General features: G+C 43.1%; 1 protein-coding gene across 1 annotated transcript; it reads right to left on the reverse strand.

Annotated features, from left to right (window-relative positions):
• Positions 1 to 915: 915 nt before the first annotated feature.
• LOC125445868 (arylacetamide deacetylase-like 4) lies at positions 916 to 9,287 on the reverse strand. The gene is made up of 4 exons (XM_048519287.1): positions 9,045 to 9,287; positions 4,414 to 4,630; positions 3,130 to 3,193; positions 916 to 1,890 (listed from the first exon to the last, which is right to left on the reverse strand). The coding sequence occupies exons 1-4, from the start codon at positions 9,270 to 9,272 to the stop codon at positions 1,110 to 1,112; spliced, it is 1,290 nt and encodes a 429-aa protein (XP_048375244.1). The 5' UTR covers positions 9,273 to 9,287; the 3' UTR covers positions 916 to 1,109.
• Between the last annotated feature and the right edge of the window lie 4,719 nt (positions 9,288 to 14,006).

Genomic DNA, 14,006 nt, shown 5'->3' on the forward strand with positions numbered 1-14,006 from the left:
TTCTGGACTCCGCTTGCTCTCTCGAGTGTGATCTTTGCCAAGAACGACTATATCATTTTGCCTCTGGCCCCTAGGTTCCTTCTGCACCTGTCCTTGGATCTAGCAGGCCCAAAATACAAAAGTGTTCTTACAAGGTATTGGAAAAGACCCTGGCGATAATATGAATAGAAATCCTTACATTCCATCAAAATTTCAAAAATGCAAAATCTGGTTACACCTGGGTTTTCCATTAGTGCATTTCACTGAGATGGTAGAGATAGTACGTTTGGTACCGTATCTATGTGAATGGCCCGTGCTCTAACGAGGATGAAATGGATCAGGTATTCAAGTCCACATTTGCTAGCTGGTGAGAGGCAAACCTATGAACACCAGCCCTACAAGCATATTGCTGGATTGGACCACTTCAAGGCTTTTGGAGGGGGGGAGGGGTGTCAGGTCACAGCTGACTTATGATGGCCCTGCAAGGTTTTCAAGGCAATAGACCTTAGGAGATAGTTTGCCATTGCCTGCCTCCATATCATGAATACGGTATTCATTGGAGGTCTCCCATTCAACTATTAGTCATGGTCAAGGCTGAGAGTATGTGACTGGCCCAAAGTCACCCAGAAGTTTTCCATGGCAGAGGGGGGTAGGTTTGAACTTGGGTTTCCCAGGTCCTAGTCCAACACCTTAACCACTGCACCCACTGCTACTTCAACACTCTAAGTGGGTAAACAGCCATTTGAAGGCTTCTCCACCTTCCAAAGAAGCGACCCTAACATGTTGGAGAGAAAATTCTACCCTGGATTTCTCAGTTAATTGTTAGTTTAGGTACAGTTAGGTTCACTACAGTAGAGAGTGGTTAGACAGCAAGGCAGGAAAGGGGATAGTGTTGGACTAAGGTGATTCAATTCCTATGAAGTTAAGTGACTGGGAAACCTTGGACCGGTCACTCTCTCAGACTAACCTACCTTGCAGGGCTGTTGTAAAAATAAAACGAGGCTTTCTTTGCTTGTCACCCTATTATGTAGACACCACACCTCATTTTCTCTTCCAACTTATTTGGAGCTGAACCATGAGCTCATCATTACAAAAAGCTGAATGCAGTTATCTGTTTTGCTTGCAGGTCATCACAAACTTTTGATAAACTTTGTAACATCCCTTACGATGAGTTCTGCAGATGGAAAGGAGAAGATTCCGTAACCAAAAAGGGATAAGACTCCATGGATACCACCTTTGATGTGGCATAACGTTACGGGTACCCCGTTGTCCTCTAAGCGTTTCTTGTACAGGAGTCCATCATCTCTAACCACATCAAATTCACAGATCAACATGTATGTCTGGGGGAGTTTGCGGATGACAGCATCTTCCACCAACATGGGCGAAAACGTTTCTTCCAAAACTTCTTTCATCTGTTCATACACCTGCGGTTTGAACTTATATAAGGCAGGATCCTGGGGTTTGTAGCTTCGGGTCTTGAATTCATCAGGAATAAGATCCGCACTGACCCACTTACTGTACTTTCGTTTCAGGTCTTCAGGAACGTGGCAACTCTCCAAGACATCAGGGATAATGGATGTGCTCTTTCTGAGATAAAGGCAGGCAAAATAGGCCACGAATTCTCGCCACATGATCGGCACCCTTTTGTTCTGTTGATAGGAAGGCAGATAAAAGTCTACCCCCTGTAATGCCGGGTAGATCAAAACCTGCGCATGCACCTTGGGGAGATCTGTCCTTTCCGCCAGCAACTGACAAATGCGGGTTGCAAAATTGGCACCACAGCTGTCCCCGCTGATGATTATACGGCTGGGATCCACACCGAAATCTTCAGCATTCTTCATGAAATGGACAGTAGCCTTGTAACATTCCGTATATTGGTTAGGGTATGGGTTCTCTGGACCCAGGTTGTATCTATGGAAAACAAATGTTATCACTGATCTCATAGAATCATAGAGTTGGAAGAGACCCCCAAGGACTATCTGTCCAGCAATGCAGGAACACACAATCAAAGCACTTCTGTCAGATGGCCATCCAGCCTCTCTTTCAAAACCTCCAAAGAAGCAGACTCCACCACAATCCGAGGGAGTGCATTCCACTGTTGAACAGCCCTTACTGTCAGGAAGGTTTTTTTTCCCTTAATCCCATTCAGGTTAGATAACTGTAATGTACTCTAACTAAGGCTTTCTTTGAAAACCTGTGTGTAAACTTCTATAGGTCCAGAATGCAGAGGCCGGGATATTGCTGGAGGCTGGATACATCCCTGTGATGAAAGATCTAGGGCTTTTCCACATTCTCATGTTTTTCACTTGAGATTTCCTGTTTCTTCAGGTTTTTCCCCTGTTCCTCCTGTTTTGCTCCATTTTGTGGTCAGTGTGATAGTGCACTTGTTTAGGTCCGATATAAAAACCTGGAGTTTAATTCTGCAGGGAGATATGCTGGACATAAACCAGTGTAATATTGAATCGACCACTAGAGGGAGCACAGCCCATGTGGAATAGACTTCCAAAGATACAGGAGCTTAAAAGCAAGAAAATGAGGATGTGGAAAAGCCCATCTGTTTTCCAGGAACAATTCAAGGAGCTTGCTCTTACCCTTTAAGGTGCTGCAACTGAAGAACTGGCTCATCATCAACATCTTGGCCCTTCCCCCATGATATCCTTTGTAACCAATATGGTAGCTCACAATTACAATTAGATCTCCCAATTTCTGATGTGAATGAGCAGCATTAAAGGGGGTGGGATGTTTTTTAACCATAGTTACAGGTCCTTATGTCGATCCTTACGTTGCTCATGTTGTTAAACGAAAAAATAATTTTAAAAAGATCCCACCTTCAAAATTCCAGAATGAATTCAAAATTGAACCCCACCCATGCTATCAAAAGTGTGCACAATTTCAGTTCTGATTTCGGGTTTCAAAGATATCACTTGCAGGTCGAGTTGTCAACATCATATTGGAAAATTTCGGATTTTGTGAGTGGAGGTTGGGGGATGGAGGGTATAATGCCATATAAACCACTCTCCAAAGCTGTCATTTTATCAAGAGGAGCTGATTGTTGTCTCCTGGAGAGCAATTATAATTCCAGGAGATATTCAGGCCCCATCTCGAGGTGGGCAACCCTACAGCAAATCACAACATGTTGGGGGTACTTACCCGACAGCCATGACCACTGAATCAGTTTCTTTGGCAAAATGGCGTAATACTCTCTCATAGGAACCTGAAAGGGAGCATTTGTTGGTCAATGTATTGTCGAAGGCTTGCACGGCTGGAATCACTAGTGTGTTGTGGGTTTTCTGGGTTGTATGGCTGTGTTTCAGTAGCCTTTTCTCCTGACATTTCGCCAGCCACAGATGCAGGCGAAATGTCAGGAGAAAAATGCTACTGGAACACGGCCATACAACCCAGAAAACCCACAACACAGTATTTGCTGGTCATATTTATTTGTTTAAAATATTTCTGAACATCACTAAGCCAGATTAAAAATCAAACCATGAATATTAAAACTCAGCAAAAATACATATGCCAGCTGTGACTTGATAGCACTTTCCACCTCATCAGGTGTAGTAAGGCTCTGCCTTACTACATGCTACCAAGACCCTATCCTGGATGACCCAGGCTCATCAGATCTCATCAGATCTCAGAAGCTAAGCTGGGTTGTCTCTTGCCTTGAAAATCCTATGGGGTCGCCATAAATCAACTGCAACTTGACGGTGCTGTCCAGCACCAAGGTGCTGAAACCTCTTACACTTGACGTAGTTCAGGGTCTCGGCATGCCTTAATCTAGTCTTGTCAAAATCTCTTCAGCAATGAGAAATTGGCAAGCCACAAGAATAAGAGCAGCCAGGAAAAAAATATGAAAATTACACCCAAGACCCTTTCAGTTGCCGCAACTCTGAAGAGTAATGGTGGGTGGACTCTGGGTGTTTGCTGGTGCATTCACCAAATCCTGCCCTCCTCAGCCAGCGTGGTGTAGTGATTAAGAGCAGGTGCACTCTAATCTGGAGAACCGGGTTTGATTCCCTGCTCTGCCATTTGAGCTGTGGAGGCTTATCTGGTGAACCAGATTAGCCTTATCACTCCAACACATGCCAGCTGGGTAACTTTGGGCTAGTCACAGTTCTTCAGAACTCTCTCAACCTTTGCCCCACCTCGCAGGGTGTTTGTTCTGATGGGGGGGGGAGGGAAAGGAGTTTGTAAGCCCCTTTGAGTCTCCTTAAAGAAGAGAAAGGGGGTATATACATTCAAACTCCTCCTCTTCTTCTTCTTCAGGCTCCACCCCTTGAATTTCCAGGTATTTCCCAACCAGAAACTGGCAACCAAGAGCATCAGAATTTGGGGATTTCACTTAATTAAAAAGAATACTACATGAGAGGGATTCATTTTTTTGTGAGGGTCAACACTATCAATTGCACTTTAAACATGGCATTCCTTGCTTACCTACGCATCCATAAGTACCAGCCCCTCCATGGAAGTACAGGAGCCCTTTCCTTTTCTGGGCAGCTTGAATTTTAGGCTGATAAACCCTCACTTTCACACCATCAAATTTCAGGTTCTGAATCCGAAGTGAGAAGTCCCACAGAGTAGGAAGCCCCATAGTTGCCATCCTTAAAAGGCCTACTATGGTGTACAGCCCCAGGGTCTCCAAAACGACTCCCTATTTGTGAAAAGAAAAGGAGAGGGTTGATTAGCTTGACAGGGACAGATATCTGAGGCTTGTACTGCTTGCCCCAGGGAGTGGAAGGGTTTCTATTCTGTTGTGATTCAGCATGGAATCTTTCTTTCGTTTCCTGCATTGTTCCAAAATGGAACCTGTGGCCTGATCTTTTTTTTAAAAAAAAATATCTATATCGATCTATCGATCTATCGATCTATTTATTATTATTTATTTATTTAAAATATTAAAATGTCAAAAATACGTGAAAAGTTAAAAAACAACTTGAATAACAAATTGAAAGTTATAAAGATTATAGACTGAAGTAGAGAAGAAAGGAAGAGAAAGGCAGCATCTTGAAAAGAAAGAAAAAGACAGACAGGAAGAAATAAAAAAGATGAGAAATATGCAATGGATTAATCAGTGCTTTGTGAATCATTTAAGTTACAAATAAACAAATAGGCAGAACATAAGTCTCGATCATTAACAAATCAATTATAATAATCCCTTCTACATTATTTCTAAACTCCAATATCTTAACATACATCGATACTACTTAATACAAATTCAGTTTAAGTTTCCACCATCAGGCATCTCTGAAGGCCAGTCTTCTTACAAAGGTAAGTCATTACTATGTTCCATCTGACTATTTTACTCCAGCCACGTTCCCTCTTAATTTGTGTGTTAATAAGTCCATAGTTTTATATTGCAACCTGAGCTTTTTATTAGGAGCTGGACCTGTGAACTTTATCGATGCAATGTGCATGCTTTACCTCGGGTTCCATGTTGGCCTGCTGAACTTTCAGTAACCCTTCAAGATTTCTTTACCCAAAGCCCTTTTGGAGCAGCCCAGTGGTACAGACTCACCCAAATAACCACGTGAAGCTTTGGAGACAATGGCCCCTGTTGCCATAACAAAGCTAAATCCCATGGCAGGCTGCAGAATAGAGTGTGTTGCACCATTCAAATGATTACTCAGAAGTAATCCTCTTGGGTTCTATTCTTGCACTCACTCCCAAGTACAACATTTCACTTTTAATCACCAGCAATTGAAATTCCTCAGACGTTAATGGGATTGTGTTGTACATATCCGACAAGGTTGCTGAACCCGAGATCCTACAGTGTAATTGCTGTAAAGCCTTATCTATGCTTATCATCTACTGCTGAGCTAAAACATTTACTGTGCGGTCTGAAAAACACTCTTTGGCCCCTTCCGCACGGGCGGAATATGGCACCCTGGGGATGGCAAAAACGCCGTCCCCAGGGAGCCATTCGCACAGGGGGCGCAGCTGCTTCGCAGCCGCGCCGCACTCGCGCAGCCCAACCGGCGCGAAGCCGCCATTTCCCAATCGGCTCTGCGCCATTTTCCAATCGGCTCTGTGCCGTCGTCTCGGCCGATTCTGGGACCGTTCATGCGAACGGTCCCAGAGGGGTCGGGTCGGCATGGACTATGCTGACCCGACCCCTTCCGGCTCCGTGCGGAAACGGCCTAAGAGAGCAAGCTCATTGAAAAATACTTGAACAGGATTCTGTGCAGACCTGCATTTGGATTGCTTTTATCCACATTTTCCCTTTCTAATCACATTCCATTTATGGTTGAAGTAGTAGAACATGCTGGAAGACGTATCTACGTGGTGGGATCAATCTGTAAGTGAACTTGAGGAGTTCTGTGGTGTGCCTTAGACATTGGTTCTCTTCTCCTGGAGGCTGAAATTGCCTGGCTTCCATCTGAACGTGGGCAGTAAATGTGATACCTATTTTGAAGCTTGATGCTTCCAGTCTTAGGCTCATTCCGCACAAGCAGAATAATGCACTTTCAAACTGCTCTTAGTGCTCTTTGAAGCTGTGCGGAATAGCAAAATCCACTTGCAAACAGTTGTGAAAGTGGTTTGAAAACACATTATTTTGCATGTGCGGAAGGGGCCTTGGTGTCTTAAAAAGTATAATTTCCCCCCTCCCATCTACATTTTGTGCTATGCTGGCTGATCACTTCTTTGTTATGCTGATGACTCACAATGGTTGCTTGTTTCCTCACTGATCATGAACGGTTAGGACATAATCCTGTGATCATTAAGGTTTTATTCATTTCGGTAAGTGTCAGCGTTCTGAGAAGGGAATAGATTTTTTGACATGCAGAAACACAGGGGAGGAAGCATGGTCACCCCAACAATATAACTGCAATGGCAGAGGCAGCCCTCTTAAAAAGGTCACACATTCTTCCAAGCACTGGTTCCTTGGGGAAATAAACCCCCTAGAACAGTGATGGTGAACCTTTTTGAGACCGAGTTCCCAAACTGCAACCCAAAACCCAATTATTTATCACAAAGTGCCAACATGGCAATTTAACCTGAATACTGAGGTTTTAGTTTAGAAAAAACGGTTGGTTCCAAAGCGTGCATTACTTGGGAGTAAGTTTGGTGGTAGTTGGTGGCTTTGCTTTGACACAACCGTGCAATGCTTCGAATGGTGAATCACAACCCTAGGAGGGTTTAGAAGCAAGCCCCATTGCCAGCAACCGAGCTTACTCCTAGGTAAAGGAGTGCACTTTAGTTCTTCCCATGAAAATCAGTGGGGTTTAACAGCACTTAACATGTTGTGCCCAGCAGCCCAGGCCAGCCTAGATATGTGTGTGTGTGCGGGGAGCAATTTTCCACCCCCAAAATGATGAACTTTGTGCACGCGTGCCCACAGAGAAGGCTCTGAGTGCCACCTCTGGCACCCATGCCATAGGTTCGCCACCACTGCCCTAGAAACAGCTTTTTGCAAGGCAAGGCAGACACAGACAGTAAGACAGTGGCAAGACAGCTGAACATTCACATATTCATATCTGCATATTACACATTGAAGAGAAGAAGAAGATGTTGGATTTATACCCCACTTTTCTCTCCTGTAAGGAGTCTCAAAGTGTCTTACAAACTTCTTCCCTTCTTCTCCCCACAACAGATACATTGTGAAGTAGGTGGGGCTGAAAGAGTTCTGAGGGAACTGTGACTAGCCTAAGGTCGCCAGACTGACTCTCCGACTTCATGTGGAAGAGTGGGGAAACAAACCCAGTTCTCCAGATTAGAGTCCACTGCTCTTAACCACTATACCACACTGGAGAAAAAACACTCCTGAAATTAATACTACTGAAGTGTGATGGAAAACACAGAAAGGTGAATTGTGGGATGCAGCCTTACTGCGTGGCGTTTGATCAGTTTGGAAACTGTATCGAAGCACCTTTCTGTTTCTCACAAGCACATGTTAAACTGCCCTTCTGATTGTCACAAGCACACCCACAGGAACTGGTGAAGGTAAAGGTAGTCCGCGCTAGATTCAGTGGTTTTGAAATGCTCTCCTTAGAGGAAAGCACTTGAGATTATGTGGGGGAATAGAAAATCCCAAACAGCCATTTTCTGATTTTCTGCCCTCCTAAATGCCTGCAAACATTTAGTTTATCTGGTTCTAGAATTTTTTTTTTTAAAAAAATGCTGCCCTCAGTACAAATATTGAGTGTCTGGTAGACTTTGGTGCTTCTCGGTAGGAAATTTGGCTATTTTGTTCTTTAGATCAAGCTGGGAAACCACAAGGAACCATAGGAAAAAGGAATAATTTGGAATTTCTAGCCAAATACCCTCTAAATCTTTCTTGTTATGCATTCTATGAGCTTGTAGACTCATCATGTTTCTCCTCAGTACTCAACATCCCATCTCTTCTGGGGCATATTTAGTTCTCATCAGACCATTTTTTTCTTTTGCATAGTTTGCAAAGATGGATTTCACTGCTGAAATACCTGGGGAGACTCCTGATTATTAACAATTCCTCCTGAGACTTCAGGTTTGGCTGCTTTCATGGGGAAAGCAGTGATTCTTTGAACATTCTGCAAGTATGTAGATATTGAGATGCCTGCTATTCAGGCTTTGGGACTTCAAAATAAAAAAAGGAGGGGTGACATTATAGGTCTATTGACTGACCATTTCTTGATATTTTGATAGAATGGTTAGCTCATTTCCCCCTAAATTTATTTACCTCTGTGCCTCATCTTTAGAGTCATGCCCAAAGCAGCTTATAACAGAACCAAAAATGTACAGGTTCATTCACCTCTAAGTGGGATTGTAAGAAGAGAAAAGAAGATATTTTGCACAAAGACCAATCCAGATTGCCCCGTCCCTTCATAGTGTGATATTATACTCACAAAGTGTATTGTTGGGCTAGCAATGTTAAAACACATCTACATTTTATAGAAAAAAGCTCAGTGCATGAAAACTTGGGAACAGCATGATATCAGAGGGATCTTCAAATTGAAGCAGCCAATTAGTGAAAATATAGCACCCCTGGCCAAATTGTATCTTGGATTAAAAATATTGCCATCCCTTAAATCTTTGATACAAAAGACTCCCTCCTCCTCTAGGTTGCTAGAAAAACTGAGCAAACTTACCAAAGCAACAACTGCCGTGAAGGAAGTGTGATAGCAGCGAAGTTTTAGAGGTTGGTCAATTCCCGGAGGCAGGACAGCGCGAAAGTACTGGTGGAAACAGGCACCCACAAACAAGGCTGGATAAAACCAAACGGTGATCAGGATACATGCTATGAACTTGAAAATGGACCCTATTCCTCTTTTCCTGGGTGCGGGACAGAAAGTTTTGGTCTGTTCCGATTCTCCCATTGGGACTAACTTTTCCTTGCTTGCGTCCTCCATGTGCCTTTGGAGGCGACCGAACGGCAATGCCAGACACGCGTCGCAGAAAAGTTGCCAATTATAAGTACACCTTGTTAAGAGTTATCTCCACCTCCACCTCTGCTCTGATGTGATGGTACAGATAACATCCACGTGCGGATGAAGACTAACTAGGTATGTGGGAGAATCACAAGGAACCACTCATGTGTTATATATGTGTGTGTGTGTGTGTGTGTGTGTGTATACATACACATATGTATATATGTATGTATATGTATGTATGTGTATATTCACACACACACACAATAATATTACAATTAAAAAGTCCTATCAAAAACTACATATAAAGATTTTAGGTGCCTTTCTAGAGAAGAGAACTGGTCATTCTGATTCTGTAAGAACCAATATTCTCCTCATCAATGAATATTGGCAAATTACAACACTGGTGGGCAGGTTCTGTGTAATACATTTGACTTGGTGGAATGTTTTGTAAATTCTAATTGATTTTATTAATTCTACAGTATTGTTATAATTGTATGATTTTACTGAATATAATGTGGTGTAGGTATAAGGATCTTTAATGTTGTATTATGGTATATATTATGGTTTTATATTATTTTATATTTATGGTATTTAATTGTATATCATAGTATATATTATGGTACCATATTATATTATAATATAATTAATATTATAATATTATATTATTATAATTATAATATTATATGATATTATAAGTGTCTTTAATTATGTACATATACATATACATACACACACACATATGTGTGTGTGTGTGTGTATGTATGTATGTGTATTTAGCAGCAAATTTTGATCTTTGACCATAATAAACATAGGTTTAAGATTTATCTTGCAATATGCCACTCCAAGAACATTGTAAACATATACCATTTACTGATGAAACTATTCAGCAGATTACTAAACAGTTTCCCAAGTTGTGCGGCTGTGGTCTGGTAGTTTTTGATTATGGCCACACAGTCTTGAAAACCCACAACAGCCAGTTGAAAGCCTTTGACAATACCTTTTCTCGTGTGTGTCTGGCCGTTTCCGCACGGCTGTCGATGCGCCTCCACGCCGGCAAGAATTCTGCCGGCGTGGAGGAAAGGCCATAAACATGGAGCATACTCTGCTCGCTTCACAATCCGACTCACCGTGTCCCCATTGTCCCGGCCACTGGCATTCGAAGCACTGTCCGCGCTTTGCCCTCCGACCTCCAGGGGTGAGGAGGACGAGATAATGGCGGGGCTTCGACGGCCAGCAACCAACTGCTGGCTGTGTTTCTGGTGAGTCGGACAAAACAAACAGTATGTTCAGTGCTGTTTGCACCGCTCCGCCGTATGCTGTTGGGGGAAAAACAACCCTTTAAAGGGTTGTTTTTTCAGGGCGGCCTGATGCCGCCCTGGGGGAGGGGGAGTGACGCCAGGTCGGCGCTGCTGCTTAGTAGCAGCGCCGCCTGTGCGAATGGCTCCCTGGGAACGGCGTTTTTACCGTTCCCAGGGCGCCATAAAAAGGCCGTGCGAAAACGGCCCCTGTGTGAGTGTAAAGTATTGACAAGCCATGATCAACTTTTGGTGACCTACTATGCCATCAAAGGTTGTCATGTCTTGTCTTTTGGTGACCCCAGCAAGGGGCTTTCAAGGTAAGTGCGAAGCAGAGATGGTTTACCATTGCCTTCCTCTGCAGAGCCTTCCTTGGGCGCCTCCGTTCCAATTACCAACTCTGCTTAACTTCCAAAATCTGATGAGATCAGGCTATCCCATGCTGCATTCCCTCCCAAACAGTTTCGTGCATAAGTTAATTTTGTCACAAGCATGATTTTCTCTACTGTCTCTTACCAATCCATACCTGAAAGAGGATTAGTGTCCCTCAGTTTCACAAGGCATAATCTGTAAACAGGCTTTCAAAGTCTGATTTCTATGTTTGTCCTTTCAGACAACCCGGCAAAATATTTTCAGGTGAAACAGTCAGCCTATCTTGGAAGTGGGATCAGGATGTGCCGTCCAAATACTAAGCGATGCTGACCCTGGTTAGCTTTCAAGATTGGATGAGATCGGGCTAGCCTGGGCCACCCAAGTCTGGGCTTCACGCTACGGGCACATGCCAAATAATGCTCTTTCAATCCACTTTCACAATTGTTTGCAAGTGGATTTTGACTGGCCCAAGTCCACCCAGCAGGATTGTAAGAGTGGGGGAACAAATCTGGTTCACCAGATAAGAGTCAACGAGTCAAGTGGGGAATCAAACCTCAGTCTCCTGATTAGAGTCCACCTGCTCTTAACAGCTATGCCATGCTTGACAACTCTATGAGGTTGCCATAAGTCAGCTGTAACTTGATGGCACACACACAATTGTGGCTTGGATTGCACTATAAGTCTGAATGAGGAAGTGCCTGGGCCAAGGACAATCAATGAGCTCCGTGACAGAATTGGGACAGCAACCAGCTCTCATTTAGTCTCAGGCAAAGATATGCTTTTATATTCCCTAGCTGCTGCTTGCTACCTTGTCATTTGGGACTCCATGCAAAAATTGTGTAGGGGCCAAAGTTAGAATTGTGTTTATTTTCTTTATTGGGATTTAAATAGATATCGGAAGTTTTATCCAGTATAGCACCAGAGTGATTAAAGCATTTCCCCCTTCTGATATAAGTTTTGCCCCTAGCTGTAAAAAGCAGACCGTTTTCTCTTGCTAAAACTGTCCTTAGAAAATACAAAGCAGACTGTTCTTTTCTTTGCAGAAACCAAACATTGTTAATAATTCTTTAAGCAATAAGAAAGCTATCTGTACTCACACAGCAATTATAATTTAGATCCTGGAAAACACATCCCTCGATAGTAATTGAAATGCAATAGAAACCTCTTTATGTTTTTACATTTCAAAATGTAACCAGCGCCCTCATTATGAATTGAAAGAAAGGAGGCAACTCCTAACATCCCACGGTTGATTAAAAAAAAACCAGTGGAAACTGAATGATGAATGTTCTTTAACTCTTGAGCCATAAATCTGACTGGCGTTCTTCGGCAAGAGAAGAATAATATTACAAAAATGTTACAGAGGACTGTACATAAGACCATAATGGGGGGCTTAACATGCTATCAGGTTCTGGATAGTTCCAAATCGATGTCATCAGTGACGTATCAATGATGGGACTTGTACAAGTTGACAACCTGTATAAATGCTTGCATCTTGTTTCTGTACTTCGCTTCCTGCTTCTAGAATCTCAGGGGAGATACTGCTAATTCCTGTTGCCACGGAATAAAGCCCTTTTCCTTGTTTATACCATGCCTCTCGCCTCGAGTCTTATTGGTCACATAGGCTCATTCCGCACACGCAGAATAATGCACTGTCAAACTGCTTTCAGTGCTCTTTGAAGCTGTGCGGAATGGCAAAATCCACTTGCAAACAGTTGTGAAAGTGGTTTGAAAACACATTATTTTGCGTGTGCGGAAGGGGCCATAGATTTTGGGTTTTTTTCATTGGATCAAAAGTGGCAGCAACAGTTGCTTCCTTCTGCTTTGCTGCACACAACCCAGACTCAATTCAAAGATCATATCAACACCGACGATACGGCTTGCCAGCTCCTCAGCTCCCCAGAATAACCTAAACCCTTGGAATGGCAGCCCAGACAGAAGATTTGAACCTAATTCTCCCTCGTGTGACCATTACACCAGAATCGATTACTGTTGTGTTGTACAGGAAGATGCCTTGGAAAGGAAATCTGGAGGACATGAATATTTTAAATAAGCTTACATCCCTGCTTTTCTCGCCGACCCAGGGCATGGGAGCATGTTAATCAAACAAAAAGTGGAAGGGCACTATGAGTACTGTCACCTTAATAAGGAGAGGTGATGCGAATAATGTCATGGAGACAATATCCAGATGGACCAGATTTAGGCCAGCATAGAAAGAAGTTCCGGACAGTGAGGGCTGTTCGACAGTGGAATGCACTACCTCGGAGTGTGGTGGAGTCTCCTTCCTTGGAGGTTTTTAAAGAGAGGCTGGATGGCCATCTGTCAGGAGTGCTTTGAGTGTGTGTTCCTGCATAGCAAGGGGTTGGACTTGATGGCCCTTGGGGTCTCCTCCAACTCTATGATCCTATGATTCTATGGAGGCAACAGGAAAAAGAGGAAGACCCAACATGAGGTGGATTGGATCTATGAAGGAAGCCACAGGCCTCAGTTTGGGAGATCTGAGCAAGGCTGTTAATGATAGAACATTTTGGAGGACATTGATTCGTAAGGTCTTCATGAGTCAGAGACAATTTGACAGCACTTAGTACACCCACACAGCGAGAGTTATCACAATGAGACACAGGTACGTAGTGTGAAGCCCAAATGGAATGTGATCAGCTCCAGGTAATGCACGACACCATCTCAGGCTGCTCAATCCACCTTTTCCGCTGCCCCTACTTTGTTGCATGATCCTGTAAGTAGTTGCGTTCCTCAGTGATGTTAACACAATTTTTCCCTCTTACAAGGTGACAGAGTGACAGGGCGCCTGAAACCACTGTCCTATAGTTAGATCTTATTTAATCGAGGTGGCATCACCGAACATACCGGCTCTAGAGTCTTGCATACATTTATTCATTTTATTTATTTTTATTTTATTTTTCCATTTATATCCCGCCCTCCCCAACAGGGCTCAGTAAAAACAGTAAAAACAGTAAAAACAATAATAAAAACAGTTCAGAATACATAAACCCAATAA

Source organism: Sphaerodactylus townsendi, linkage group LG16 (assembly GCF_021028975.2).
Source record: "Sphaerodactylus townsendi isolate TG3544 linkage group LG16, MPM_Stown_v2.3, whole genome shotgun sequence".
Classification (NCBI taxonomy): domain Eukaryota; kingdom Metazoa; phylum Chordata; class Lepidosauria; order Squamata; family Sphaerodactylidae; genus Sphaerodactylus; species Sphaerodactylus townsendi.

What these genes read in the sequence shown, in the direction of transcription:
- LOC125445868 (XM_048519287.1), bottom strand. Translation starts at nt 9,272, where the DNA reads ATGGGAGAATCGGAACAGACCAAAACTTTCTGTCCCGCACCCAGGAAA. An exon ending in TGGTACTTATGGATGCGTAG is followed by an intron (nt 3,194 to 4,413) that starts GTAAGCAAGGAA and finishes GCTCCCTTTCAG; the next exon opens with GTTCCTATGAGAGAGTATTA. An exon ending in TCAGTGGTCATGGCTGTCGG is followed by an intron (nt 1,891 to 3,129) that starts GTAAGTACCCCC and finishes TGTTTTCCATAG; the next exon opens with ATACAACCTGGGTCCAGAGA.